At 38.9% G+C, this 15089-nt stretch overlaps 1 protein-coding gene across 7 annotated transcripts in view; it reads right to left on the bottom strand.

Moving 5' to 3' along the window:
* Nucleotides 1–13186, bottom strand: part of LOC125688955 (muscular LMNA interacting protein) — a 96345-nt gene extending 83159 nt beyond the window's left edge. For 5 of the 7 annotated variants that reach the window (XM_048935603.1, XM_048935605.1, XM_048935606.1 and 2 more), the window contains exon 1: nucleotides 12990–13185. In XM_048935603.1, coding sequence (XP_048791560.1) covers nucleotides 12990–13046 — 57 coding nt within the window. In that variant the 5' untranslated portion in view covers nucleotides 13047–13185. Of the gene's footprint in view, nucleotides 1–12989 lie in introns of all 7 variants that reach the window. The other 2 variants (XM_048935602.1, XM_048935604.1) reach the window with 2 other exon arrangements.
* Between the last annotated feature and the right edge of the window lie 1903 nt (nucleotides 13187–15089).

Genomic DNA, 15089 nt, shown 5'->3' with positions numbered 1-15089 from the left:
ATAAAACAATTTGGGTAAGACTGAGTAACAAGTGCCATCAAGTGTGTTATACAGAAATGCTAGGGGGAAGGGAGGGAAATCTTGTTTACAGTTCAGCTAGGCTCAGGCATGATAGTCAATGGCAAAACCTGTTTGAGTGGAAGGAAAAGAGCTGTCCCCAAGATCAACCCCCTGGAAAGCTGTGCTGATGAAGTCAGAAAGCAAATCCTCACACATCCAACAGCCTGAAGAGTTTGGTCTCCTTGCTGACATCCAATACCCTGCTACATGCGAAAATGCAGGTGGCTACACTTCACAACTAAAATTTTACTTGGAAGAGGCTTATGTAAGTGTTTAGAGAGGGATTAACAGATGTTAGGAGAACTCTTAAATGATAGGTTGTTACAAACGCATTAGCAGAAGGAGTTTCTACAGGTTTACAAGCTACCTACAGGCATTCTGGCAAGTAATCTGTGAATTCTGCAAATTTATTCACAAAAAGAGAGATAAAACTTAGTATTAGATGTAAATGATGTAGTAATAGATCAATAAAATGCAATCATTCACTTCACACTCCAGTGAAAAGAATAAGAATTTGGGAGAGCCCATCAGATTCATTGTTTTCTGCTCTTGTTCTTTTTCCCCATGTTTCTTGAACTTTTTTCTTCACATTTAGTTCTCTACTATTTAATTTTATTCCTTTTATTTATCTAACCCATCATCTCTTTTACTGTTTTTATTCATTTTTAGTATTCATTCACTTTTTTCCCCTTTCCTTCATTTCTCCCATTTCAGACTTCTATCAATTTTTCCACCACCTTCTCACATGGATTTTTAGGGCTCCCAACCTCTCCCTTCTTGCAATCAGCTTTCTTCCCAGGCTTTTTCTAATGTCTACAGCTGCAATGCTAGAATGTTTGTATTGCAACCAGAGCAATTCAGTCACTACCGCTACAGTTTTTACATCTTGCTGCAGCACTGCCTCTCAGGCCCATCTCAGTAGTTTTCCCTGTAGCACACCGTTCACGAGCCCACTGCACCATGAAATTCCTAAGTTCTGAAGTTCCCACCAAGAGCAGTTTAGCTTAGTCAAAATAGCACTTATGCCTCAGAAGTGCTCATAGGTTGAAATTTGAGCACTGCTTCCTCCTTCCATTGTGCTGTACGTTGCAGTACCTGGAAAGTCACGTATACCTAAATGTAGGACAATGATGTCCTACTACTACTGCTTGTCTAAAGGAGCTAATGCCTTGGCCCAGCTGAATATCAAAGTGCTCCTTTGATGCCCAAAGCCAGCTCATGATTTAATAATCAAGTGTTACATGCTCACATTTCCTGATCAGGAACACTCTGATGCTGCATTGCAAAGCTAGGTGTTGCTGAGCACACCCAGAAGCCAGAGGTATTTCTCACTTTTTTTATGGCATTGCTGTTCAGCAAGAGAAGGACAGAGCTGGATGAAGCATTGCACTGATGGATCAGAAATGTAAACTTAGCACATGAGAATAAAATAAAACAACTTTGAAAATAACAGGCGACTACAAATAACCATCCCTGAGAAGTAAATGGTTGTTCTGTGTCTATTTTTAAATGTGAAAAAGTAGATTTCATTTGGTTTTTGAGTTAGTAGCTCCAAATATCATTAAGCATTAATAGCATGATACCTTACTGGTGATTACAACCATTTTCTAAACAACTGATGTTAACACACAGCTAACAAGCATAAATATACTTTACGATGACTGTTCTGTCAGATATGTTCCTTGAGCACGAAAGCAATAACAAGGAAATCTTAGCTAAATCTTAAATTTATGATGCAATTTAACATTTAAAACTTCATTAAAAGTGCTTCAAAACATAATAACATGTTAGTACACGTAAGTGCATTACATGGGAATGGTTTGCTTATAAAATCCACACATTTAAACATGCATTTAATTAGACAATTAATTGGATGTTCAGTCAGGAATTCAAAGAGAAAATGAACTGATCGCAGTCTTCTAAAGATTACTTCAAGATCATATAAAGTAGGATTCTTTATATGTATTTTCAATAGGAGCTTAAAATAAACATCTGAAATTGACTTGAATGACATTTATAAAGAATTCAGATGAAGAAGTGAGAGTACAACAGCTTGTGCTCTGAGACGAGTAGTCATTGGTTACATATTTGCTCTTAACCTTGAGCTAAGAAGCCCTGATGTAGATGATTCATGGGTGAAATTGCACAGTACATCATATAAAATTGCAATATTAGTGATCCTTATGAAGATGCAAAGATAATTACTATTTTACTACAACACAAAGATTTTGCATTTCCACTGCTTTCCAAACTGAAAACATTTTCAATCCTGAATATTATCTGACAGTTCACTCCAAGATCAATAAGCTTGAGCACTAAAATTTCCCTCAAACTTCCCACCCATTCCTGATAAAAAGCAAATATGGCTGGGACATGCATCAGAAAGGCAAGATTCTTTCAGCCACACTTGGAGCAAGTCTTGTTCCCTTCTTTTGAGCACAAAAAATGTTGTGCTGAACATAGAAACACCTAATTGTACTTCAAAATATCTCTGGATTCAGCTATGAAAAGGAAAGCTGGCTTTCAAAACAGATTGTCAGCTCTGTTTACACATCCTTCCACAAATACTTCCATTATCTGCTTAGATAAATACAAAAAAATATATGTTCTTTATGGCTTGGTGCCTGTTCTGTTCTTCTGCAGTAAGGACATATTACATTCTTACACCACACAAATCATCACTTTGTCTAACATAGTTAGTATTCATGAAGACATAGATATACAAGTAACTACAGATTTACTGGAAAATGATCAGTCCCTCAAAATGGGTTACCTGCTTTGAAAAGGACTTAAATCTCTTTGGGGTCATTGACTTAACCACCGAAAGCATTCACATGCAATGAATATTTGATATATCCTTGCATTACATAGAAGCTGCTGCATAACTGTTTAGAAGTTGTACCTTCTCACAGACATTACAATTAAGATAGCTACAATCCATTGACGATGATATATCTCTGCACTTAGGAAGAAGACAAACAGCTACAGAGCTGAGCTACAGCTTGCCTGAGATATCTCTGAGATTGATTACCCACTACTCACATTCCATGCAAATGACATTATTTTAGAGAACATTATCCAATTGGAACAAGTTGTTTTTGTTTAGCTCTAAATGAAGGTGACCAAAATACTTCAACCTTCTCCTGCATATTTAAGGACATATTTAAATCTGTAATATTTTGTAGCTCTTGTTTTGTTTGTTGTATATTGTAGATTTCTTGTAAAACACTACTTGTCTATGAAATTGCCTATTGTTAGTATTAATTTTCCTGTGTTCTGCTTATACTGCAGAGACCACCGTGAAATCCATTTCCACGACACTCACACCTGCAGTACTCAAGCCCTTCACAGCATTCCCACGGAGCCAAGTGGTGTAATTATTGCAATCAGGCAAATAACTACATAATGCCTACTATCCACACGTTTTGAAACAGCTCAACCTTGTCTCTAGTTTAGGGGCCTTGACCATGACCCTTCCAGCAGTGGATAATTTCTCAGAGCACCCTGCTGTGCATAGAGACATTTTCCCAACTCATCCTTTCGATTGGCATCCCGTGGGAGGGTGGAAATGTCACTGTTCCTTTTCTTTTGACATCTCAGCCATTTGGCCTGTGTTTTCAGCCTTTGACTGGAAGCACATGCTCTGAAAAATGTAAAAAACATTCAGCTGGAAATAGAAGGATGATATATTAAGTTTCATTTTACTGCATTTTATTTATAAAATTAGTGAAGACAATCATGGTTTTGTTCTGATCACATCATATCCTGATGTAGCTGTTGGATGCAATTCCTAAGTAGAACCGTTGTTTGAGAATAAAGAAATAGTCTGTAATCCTGTTACCAACTTTTGTGTCATAACATTTAGGAATAAAGGAAAGGGAAAATTAAGTTTGCTCAGATAATCCTAATTTTCAAACCCTAAAGTGCAATTTTTTTCAGTAGTGGATTTGTAGAAGCTATAAATACAAGAGCTCCTAAAAACGCCAGGCAATTTATTGTATGATGCAGCATTGAGTCACCGCAAGTCATTGGCAAGGTTGGCAACCTTGACCCCCTCAGCCCTGACTTCTGCTCCTTAGGAGCAGGGGAAGAACTGTAGTTTAACTTGGCTACAGGAATAATTTATCATTGCAGTCCCTCAGCACATAGGCTTATAGACTTTCTGTCCCAGAAAAAACACTATAAACCAACCCACCCTGCAGCAAATAACTAAAGCCCCTAACTTTTCTTATCATATATATATAATATACATAATATATACATAATACCAGTGTCAGTTTACCTAATGGATTGCAAATAACAGAACTAGAATGAAAACTGCTCTATTTTCAATTGGTATCAGCTTCCTAACATCACTGAAAATTTTATCCATCAAAGAAAAGGGGGAAAACTTATAACCTTTTCCCTGCTGGGACTTTAAAGACAAATACTAATCTGCATTTTGCTATTCTTTTCTCAGAGTGACAGGGAGAACACAGTTTTGGCTCAGATGTCTTACCAAGAATTACCATCTCTTCGCCTGATTATCACTTAATTCTGGCATTTGATCTGGATGTATTTCAAGATGCACTTAAGAAATATTAAACGGCACAGCTCTTGCTTGAAGCTGAAAATCTAATTTATTTTTCTAGATTCTTATTATATAAAATCACCACCAACAGAGATATTTAAATAGCAGTAAAATGATGATGTGCTGTCAGTAAATTTTTATGAGACATATGAAACCACTACGAAAACAATTTAAAATCCATTGAACACGGAAAGAAATTCTGATGGCTGTTTCCAAAAGTCTCAATTGTAAGTGGCTCAAGTGAATCCAATTAGTTTATTTCACATCATTTAAGAATAAAGCATTTCAAAATCCCTATCATTTTTCCCTTGTTTGATTTCCAAACTTTCATTATGATTAACATAGAAAACATGAAATAGAAAAGATAGAGTGCTATAGATCCAATTTCTGTCTCATGGAGAAAAATAGTTTGGTGAGACAAATAGTTTGTTGGGTTTTTTTTAGTATAGTAAATATGTTCTGGAGCACCACTATATTCATTTATAATTCAAGATATGGAAATCTTCAACGTATTGCTTTGCACTTTTCAAGATACTGAACAAGCTAAAAGTTGTTGAGCAAAATAAATGTTTCATGTAAATTCAAAAAAATCTGATTTTATCCCTTTTCTTCAAAAATGGATACTCACCAGCTGAATCTATATCTAATTAATCCTATTAAGCCTACTGGGTAGTGACAAATATAGCAAAAATGCCATTAGAAAGTATCTTGCAGTCTGTACTGCATGTTGCCATCAATTGTGTGGAAAACCTACCAATCATCTCTCAAGAATGAAATATGTAATGCAGAAAGGTGTTCGGTGTGACCATCATATGGAAACAAGATCAATCTTGTTGTAAAATAACATAGTCAGATTGATCTATCAACAAGGTTGCCACCACAAAAAAAAAAAAAGATGTAGATTTACTGCTGGAGTAGACATTTGATAATTCAGCTATCTCATGGGAATCATGTAAGTAATAAGTAAATTAAATGCAATAACATTTAGATATGAACAAGAAGTTCTTGTGAAAACTCGGAAGCACAATGGAAAGCCTGCATCAAGGCAGGTGTGCAGATTTGGCCATGCAATAATGTTCTGCAGGGTGGTGTTGCAATAACCCTCGACATACCAAAACATTCCTGTGACTTTCTGTAGCCCAAGAAAAAGATCCTATCATGATGCGTCCTACAGCAGGCTTTCAGAAGACCACCCAGGAAAGAAAAGCTGTAGTTCTGCTCCATTGATACAAAAGAATACAGGCAGTAAGGATAATACTTACCTCCAACATAAAATAAACAGCAATCAAAGGTTTTAGATGGTGTTAGGAAATGAGAGCTACCAGCACAGCACCATTTATTATCTTCTTAGGAAACAATTACTTTCATAATCACAAGGCAGAGGGAAGGGGAGCGGAAAGGGAAAGGCAGAGGGAGAGGGAAAGAAATTGGAAAGTCTCTATTGCCTTCTCTGGAGAAGATTTTTGATGAAATGTCCTGATAAAGTTAATTCATTCTTTTTTGGAAAAATACCTATGCAGCCACTGCATCAGTGTTGCCACAGCAATGGAATTACTTCAAAAACAAGCAGAAGAACAGATGTCCTGAGGTTTTGATAACTGTCCTTCAGAATAATCCGGTGTTATTTTCTGGGCATACTGCTTAAGGGGTTTAGACTAAATGTTTGAAGAACATTTAGGGAACTTATTTTGAGAAGTAGTCATTAATAGCCATTAATGTAATGCTGTATTCAGAAAAGACAATATGAAACATATTGAAATATTATGCCTTTCATAGTTGATCCAAAGCAATCATGGAAACACGTTATTGCTGGTCTGCTGGTTGCCCCCAAATATGGGATGGACTTGTTTTAAGGTCCATCTTCTTTCGCCCTTTCTCATGACTCACTTGTTCCCTTTTATTCCATTCATTGTCAAGTAGTTCTTTTTCCAAGAATTAACATCAAAGTAACAGATTTAATGCCAGTGGTATATTATTGAGTGCTTTCAGAATTTAAAGGTTAGTGAACTGAAAGCAGTAACTTTTTTTATTTTTTGGAAGAGAGAGGACTCCTTAATGATGAGTATGGTCTCATCATGTATCGATGTTAAATGTGTTAAAGGTGCCTTGTAGATGGAGAAAGTTGTTATCGTGTTTCCTGAGAAACACAGTAGTGCCACTTCAAAATAGAAGAATTCAAGAAATGTTGTTTGGGAGATAGTTTAAGGGATGACTCAGTCCAGCATCCATCTCAAAGCAAGACTAATGCCATAACAAAGCCTAGTCAGCCATATCTTCACCCAGTCGAATCCTGAAATCCTCACAGGATGGACTGACCACAAATTCCATGGTTGTTCTTATGCTGTGCGGTCCTTCTAACAAAGCAGCTCCTCCTAGCATCCATCCTGAATGTCAAAGCTAGCAGAAGCAGTGAACAGCAAACATTTCCCATGTATCACCCACAACTCAATTCCATTTTCCTGAGGGATATCTTCAGAAAACTCCTTATTTTTGTCAATAACAGTCTCTATATTCAAACTAATATCTGGAAACAAGATTCAAGCAAGGACCAAGCCAAACTTAACCACAGATCAATCTTTCAGTGGCACTGAATACAAGAGTTTGAGTATCAAGAAACCTTTTTGCAGAACTGATTTAATCCATAAGCACAGACTGCACTTCAATGCTGATGCTTCTCTTTTTGCTGCCTTCCTCAAAATGCAGTCATTTGAATTGCAGCAGCTGATGCAGCTGCTACAGGGGCTCATACTTCACTTCAAAAAGTTAAAATACACGAAGGTTATTTGTTCCTAAAAAGCCTCTTTCATCATCACATTGAAGTCTCTGCAGGAATCTGCTCCCTCTCCTCCTGAATCTCTGCATGAGATTGAACAGTACTATTTCATAGAACCTCCAGCCAAAAATGCACTGGCAACACCTCTTCAAGATAACTTTTTCCACTGAAGCATCCAAAGCCCACATCATGTATTCTAGCAATGCCTCTGCACAATTGGCATTAGATTAAGGAAAAGGTAATGTAAACTGAAGTTTGAGAGCTAAGTGTCAGGGATTAGAGCAGAGGCTAGACCAGCAGTCAGTCCTTCTCACTTGCTTTGGTCCTGGGAAATGTCACATCAGTAGTGATAAAAATATGCCGATACTTGCAGCCTTCAAGTTGTTTTTCCTCCATGGTGATCACCTGCTGGAGCAATCCTCACCTCTGCAGCAACACCACACCTCTCATCAGAAAACACTGATGCTGTAGCTGAAGTGCAGTCTCAGCCTTCTCATTATACCTGCACACTGAGAGGAGATTGCTGATGTACTAGGATCTTATTGGTCTCTTTCTGCAAAGCCACAGCAAAGCCTCAGTCCTGCTCTTCAAAGCACAGAGATATTTGAAAATGCCTCCCACAGCCCTCCCTTCCAGTAGAGGCTGCTGAAATCTGACACATGGCAGCACAGAACACTGTAAGGATGATGGTTCACTCTACTGAACGTGGCATGACAGAAGCTACAAGAGGAGGTCACAAACTACCTATAGAGCAAGAAACAAAAGGAATTATTTAAATTTATAAACATATTAAACTTTCTCTGACTAAGCAGTTCATTCCCATTTGGGTCCCTTTAAGTTGTAAACCTCAGGAAATGGATCATCCCCTTGGAGGAGTCTGTACCAGAGCACTTCCACAGAGATTATTTGACCTTGGCAGGGATTGAATCACTTGTTGCTAATGATGTAAAAATACCAATTGTTTGATGTAGTTTGATGGGTTTGATCCACACTGCCTCATCCTGTTTGAGGTGTCTCTACACATTTTTTTATAGAAAGCAAATGATAGTTTTCTGAATTAAGTCTTGCAGTCCTTTCTTACAGAGCACATGCTGACATCCAAAAGCTTATCTTAGTGCCCTTTCAAGCATTAGTTTCAGGCATCTACTTGGTTTAATTTATTTCCTCTACATGATTATCTTTACTTTATCAATATTTAATGAATCAAGAAAGTAAAAACAACAACAACAAAAAATAACTGATGATGCATACTAAAGTATAAAGACTGAATGTTCCCTGTTACCATACCAATATACATATTATTTTAAATGCAATACTAAACATGCTACATTTTAATGAAGAGAGGTGAGATCAAACAGGAAACAGACAAGTGTGAAATATAATTAAAATCTTTTCAAATAACAGATGCAATATGCATTAATGGAGGAGGACTTCTGAATGTAAATAGACTATTTTGAGCTAAGCTGTCAATCCAATATGGAAATGCTAGAATTATTCTGTCTTTTTGAGCTCTTCTAATAACAAAAACTATAAAAAGGAAAATTCGGTTCATCTGCTTAAACCAATCTATTTGACAGTGAGTCATTCCATTTTCCTGTCACAAAACAGGACATCCATTATCTTCCATTTCCACAGCTGGCTCAACACTAAGAATCTCTTCTGGATTCTGGCTGACAGAGAATTTTTCTCCAGGAAGCAAGGACAAGAACTCTTTAACAAGATATTTCACAAATATTATGTGAAATAGCCTGAAGCATAGAGAATTTCATATTATTTGTCTCATCCACAGAAAGTAGTGAATATAAAGCTACAATCCTAGTTAATAAAACTGTCTGTAAGGTTAAATAGGCGCTGTCGTGGTTTTGTGTTTTTTGGTTTTCAATATTCCACATCATAATATCATGTAGTGCACTAGGAGCTGAAGTGTTAATGCTCCAATTCTGGGTACCTGTCCCTGTACATCATGGAAGTCATGGGGTCTGGCCTTTCCGTGTGCAGCATTCTCTTATTGCCTTGCAGTGGGTGCTGGAGGGTGCTTTCCTAGCCATATAAAGCTTTTCAGGTTTGACTCAGTCTCAGGAACTCTCTCTCTGCTATTTTATTTGATTTATTAGTCTCAATTTCAATTAGATTGTATTATATTGTGTTATCTTGCATTCTGATATCATAGTTAGTAAAATAAGTTTTCCTCCATAGATCATTGCTGCTGTGTTTTTTCCTTCCTTGAGCCCAGCTCCCATCTCCCTATCCCTTTTCCCTTTTCCTTCCCATTTTGTGGGACCAAGGGAAGGCCAGGGGCCTACTGCCCCCCTGTCATGGGCACAGATTGATCTAGTTAACTCTGTGACAAGCACTGTATCTTGAGCATCAGCTAGTAGCTATTTAATGGAAAATCTGCAATCAGAATATTTTCAGGATGATACAGACTGGATTAGGTCTTTGTTCTTTTGTAAGCAGGTAGAAATATTTCTTACAAAGTATATAAAACCAAGGTTTGTCTTACATGCACACAAACATACACAGAATCATAGAATGATTTCTGTTGGAAGGGACCTTTAAGATCATCTGGTTCCAACCCCATGCTCTAGGCATGGACACCTCCCACTAGACCAGGTTGCTCAAAGCCCCATCCAGCCTGGCCTCAAATGCTTCCAGGGAGGGGGCATCCACATCCTCTTGTTCCTGTGTCTCATCACCTTCACAGTAAATAATTTCTTTCTGCTATCTAGTCTAAATCTACCGTCTTCCAGCTTAAAACCATTTCCCCTTGGCCTGTCATTACCAGCTTTTGTAAAAAATCCTTCCCCAGCTTTCCTGTAGGCCCCCTTCAAGTACTGGAAAGCCATTATTAGGTTCTCCCTAACTCTTCTCTCCTCTAGGCTGAAGAGGCCCAGGTCTCTCAGCCTGTCCTTGTATTTGGAGAGGTGTTCCAGCCCTCTGACCATATTTCTGGCCCTCCTCTGGACCTGCTCCAACATCTCAGTGTCCTTCTTGCATTGGGAACCCCAGAACTGGATGCAGTACTCCGAGTGGAGTCTCACAGGTGCAGAGTAGAGAGGCAGAATCACCTCCCTCAACCTTCTGGTCACAAAACTATAACACTGCAAAAATAACTAGGATGTTGTAAGATAGATCATATGGCTATAGCGTTGAAATGGCTGGATAGGAGATCCTCAGAAAGACAGCTAAGGAAGATAAGAAGGAGAGGATTCTTCTATGTGAAGGAGTAGTTTGGATGTGGGAAGCTCATGAATGGTAGGACAACAGTGCTCAGCAAGAGCTTGTGGGTCAGGATCAGTGGAGAGGCCAACAAGGGTGACAGTGGGGTACTATGCTACAGACAGCACAGCTGAAGCAAAGAAGTGGTTACAAGGGATTACCCTTCTGTATTTGGCACTCACTAGATATGGAATTTCCAGTAGTAGACAGACTTTGATGAATGGAAGCAAGTTCAGTGGAGACCACTAAAACAGTGGGGGTTGGAGATTTTTCCACATAAGGGGAGCTAGTTTTGTTCAGACTCACAAAAAGATGTCTGCAGGGGCACCTAATAGCAATTCCAGTGCTGTGGAGATTACTGAGAAGATGGAACTAGGGATCTTCACAGCAGTGATGGCAGGAGAAAACACAAATAGACATAAATTGAAATGAGAGATTTTGAAAAAAAGTTTTTTCCCCTAAGAATGGCCCAGCAGTGGAGCAGGCTGCTGAGAGAGTCTGTGCCACCTCCAACCTTGTAAGTTTTCAACACCCAACTGGATAAAGTCCTGAGAAACCTGGCCTGACTCCATAGCTGCTTTAAGCAGAAGGTTGGGTAGAGACTTCCTGAAGCCCCTCCACACCTGAGTTATCCTATGCTCCTATGACACATGAAAAACACATAAACTGTCATCCAGTTATACATATGTAAATTATCACCCAGTTTACAGGATATAAGAATGAAAACAAACACTCCACAGTGCCTACGTTAAATACCTAAAGCATCTGTCATATTGAAGTTAAATAAGAGAACAGATATCAGCAACATGTACATATAGTATCTGTATCACAAACTGACACTGTGATGCCATGCATAGTTCAAATATTGAACTGGTATGCATGTAACAGACAGAAGAGGGAAGAATCAATAAAAGCCCAGGAGGTGCAAAACCAGGAAAAACATTGGGACAAAGTGAAATCTGTCAATCTTCATGAAAAGTGTTAAGACTAAACAGGCAAGGTGAACAGTAGAGAAAGGGGATGGAGGCAAGGATGGGACTGGCTAGTAGGAGATTGAGGCACAGGAGGGATGGGCATCAAGCCAGGGCAGTCCTCTGCTGCCAGCACAAAGCCATGACAGCCATCAAGATGGCTCGGGTCTGTGGGATTCCTCTTTACTTCAGTTTGCCTCTCTCTGAATTAGTAAATGATGCCCACAAAGTCATCAGAAGATTGATGCATGCTTCCTGCATCAGGATGCAACCTGCAGTTAGGTAATACTGTTATCTAATTACACTGCTATGCATTCTCCCCATCCGAGCTAAAACAAGATTTTCGAGGTTTCTTTGAATGTTTTCCTGAAGCTTTTGTGAGTTTTGTAGCTGCTTTTACTTACAAAGAGTTTTCCTTATATTTTACATATCAACCACACACACAAAGTCTTTGTCCAAAATGTTAATGTATTGATAAAAAAAAATACAAGTAAAACATAATATTCATACTGTGAATTCAAATCGAAGCTTCAGCAGCTCTCTTTCAGATACTTCTTAAAAAAGAAAAGGTATTTTAAGGCCAAGTCCTTATTTCATTTCAGCACTTCCCGGATCTCATACCCAATGTACCCTATTTAAAATTGTTGGCTAACACACAAGTTTTCAAAGTCTCACTTGAACAAGGCCAGTGGAGACAAACATCACGATTAAACAAAAGCAATCATCGTCCCACTACAAACCCAAACCAATCCAACACCACCACTGTCTAAGGTAAGTGCTAAAAAATTCAGTGCTAATTTGTTTTTCAACAAGAATAATGGCCATCTTTCTTCACAGCTGTGCCAAGTCAATGAAGAAATGCCCTTTTCATGACATCAAAAAAATAACCTTGTTTAAGCAAGGCGCATTATACACTGTGTTTCAAGCCTACTCTCATTACCAACAAACTGTGTTTTGACTGTTTTCACTTTCTCTTAATAACTTATTTTGGTCACACTTCATTTCAGTAAGATCCCAAGGAAGACAAACTATTTCCTCTTTCATTTATTGACTTAAAGTTGTGAAAAGTAATGTGCAAAGACATGAAATAGCCCTTCAAAACAATACAAGAAAACTACAGTCACTGTTGAAGTAGATGGCAGTCTTTGCACTTCACATGCACTTCACAAAATGCATTGACAAGTTTCCATAATTTTCACAGAAATGTCTCATCATAATTAATTTAAAATACAGAATTAAGTTTTAATCTTCAAGGTCACTGGTTAAAGGAAGAAGGAATATATTTCTATATGTACCAGAGCTGATCGGCTTTTCTTTCTTGTCATTAAATTAGGAAGAAAAAAAAAAATTAACAAACCCACCATAAAACAGGATAACAAACACTGACATATCTTACCATCTGCTTTTCCTCTAAGGCTGCTCTTCCTTTTCTTCCATGTTTTCCCAACTCCATTTCCGAGAGGGAAAAAAAACCAAATCAATCGATTCTAATATGGAGAGCAGACGTGATTGAGGCTGCTTACATGTTAGATGTCACTGTACTTTTGAAGTCGGGAGAGAGGAGTCTCAGGCAGCACTGGTGGTGATTTCTGGTCAGCGTGTGTTTCCATTTATAGCCGTCAAAAGTTCACAAATAGAACTGTGAAGAGAGGGCAGGCAGCTGCCTCCGATAACAATAAATGTGGTTTTGGCACCACAGCAATTTGTTCAGGAGGGATTTTGGTTGCAGGCCCCATTTGCTCCCTGTTTACCCTCTCTCCCCTACAAAAGTCTCACCTTTAAAAAGCCCATGGAAATGAAGAGCTGAAGAACAGCTATGTCTCGGTAGCACCAACTTTCGTTCATGGAGATTATTAAGCAAGTAAAATGACAAATATGATAACTGTATGTGTTATGCGGAGACAGAAAGTGTATAGAACAACATTTTAAAATGGTGCTTATTGATCTTTCTTTTAAAGTGTTTGGGACTGAGCCACCCTGAAGTGTTCATGCAGAGTATGCTCTTCTCTTCTAACATCAGCACATGGTACCTTGGATTTTGGAAATGCAGACAGGTTTCAATGTGTTCAGCATAAGGTGGCTGCACCTGAGCCTGGCTCAGGGCAGTGAAGCCAGGAGGAACAACAGCAGAAGAGCAGCACATTGTGATGTAATTCGCAACTCTTTATAAAACTGGCATTTGAGCGCCTCACTAAATCCATAGCAGAGGCAAGACACTTGGTTCTCTTCTCCTCCTCTCAGCACATCAGTAAAAGATTCTTCTTTTAACAACAAATGAATGTAAACCTTTTCCATCAATCATTTTCCAGTTGCCTGTGTGAAAATGACAGCCAGAGCCAGGCACACTCCTTTCCACCCTGCTTGTTTCCTGACAGGCGCTGTGCTCACACGGCCTTTGAAGCCTCGGATAGGAAGAAGAGACAGCTCAAGTAGTCAACACGCAACAGCCCCTACAGCTTACATATGAATAGCTAAGAAAACAAACAAAAAAGGCAACTTACAGCCCTCCTGCTCTGAAACTGTGTTCAGAACGAAGCAAAAGTTACAGTGGTGACAATTGTTTTCCTTTTCTCTCTCTTTTACCTTTGTTTTCAGAAGCATTAAGGCAGCCGGCAGCAGTGAGAGCAGGGAAGCACAACAAAGAGCCAGGCAAACCTACATGGGCTGCATTAAACAGACGGAATAAATACGTGCTCGATGTCACAGGAGTAAAAATATACCCTGCTGAGTCTCCTGGAAATGCTGGGATAAAGAGAACAAGAGGTGACACAATACACTGAGGGAAGCTATCATGCTTGTCTGCTCCTCAGCAGAAATGCAAACTATCAAGAAGTTTGTATCTCTAAAATTTTCTCTGTGCAGCTCAATCTTATCTTTGTGGTGAGGGACAAACATAATGTCTATGCACCACTTAATCTCATCCAAATCTGTTATGTTGGCCTGTTGTAAAGGGGCAAATTTGTCCGTGAGGCATTAAACAAATCCCTCCAAGGAGCAGCACCTGTAATTAAGCACAGGCACAAAGGTGATCCCTGTTTTCTCCCTGGTCTTTCCCTAACCAGAGTCTTCACAGCCGTGTGGAAAACTCTACCACCTTATGACCACCATTCCCTACAGCACACAGAAAACCTACAGTACCTCCACTGTTGTTAATCTGTCCATTTGTGACAGTTTTCCATCACTGGCAAGGACCAGAGCGTCTCAAATGGAAGAACTCAGCCAATTGTGCTCAGCTGGCTCTTGAGCACTGTTACAGATGCCTGGAGTTCCCCATCCTCCACAGCCCTCTCCACTTCCACAGTCTTTCACTGTTTTCCTGTATCAGCTCACCTGTGTGGACATCAAAAGCAACCACAACAGAACAACCCAAGGAAGTGGCTCTGAAGTGACTACTCGTAGCAATTCCATCAAGAGATCTTCAGATGAGAGCAGTCAGTCTTACAAGTGTGTTGTTTTTGTTTTTTTTTTTCCTAATCGTTGCTGCAACAAGTTTCTA

Source organism: Lagopus muta, chromosome 2 (assembly GCF_023343835.1).
Source record: "Lagopus muta isolate bLagMut1 chromosome 2, bLagMut1 primary, whole genome shotgun sequence".
NCBI lineage: Eukaryota > Metazoa > Chordata > Aves > Galliformes > Phasianidae > Lagopus > Lagopus muta.
This window is presented reverse-complemented; position numbering and strand designations above follow the sequence as displayed.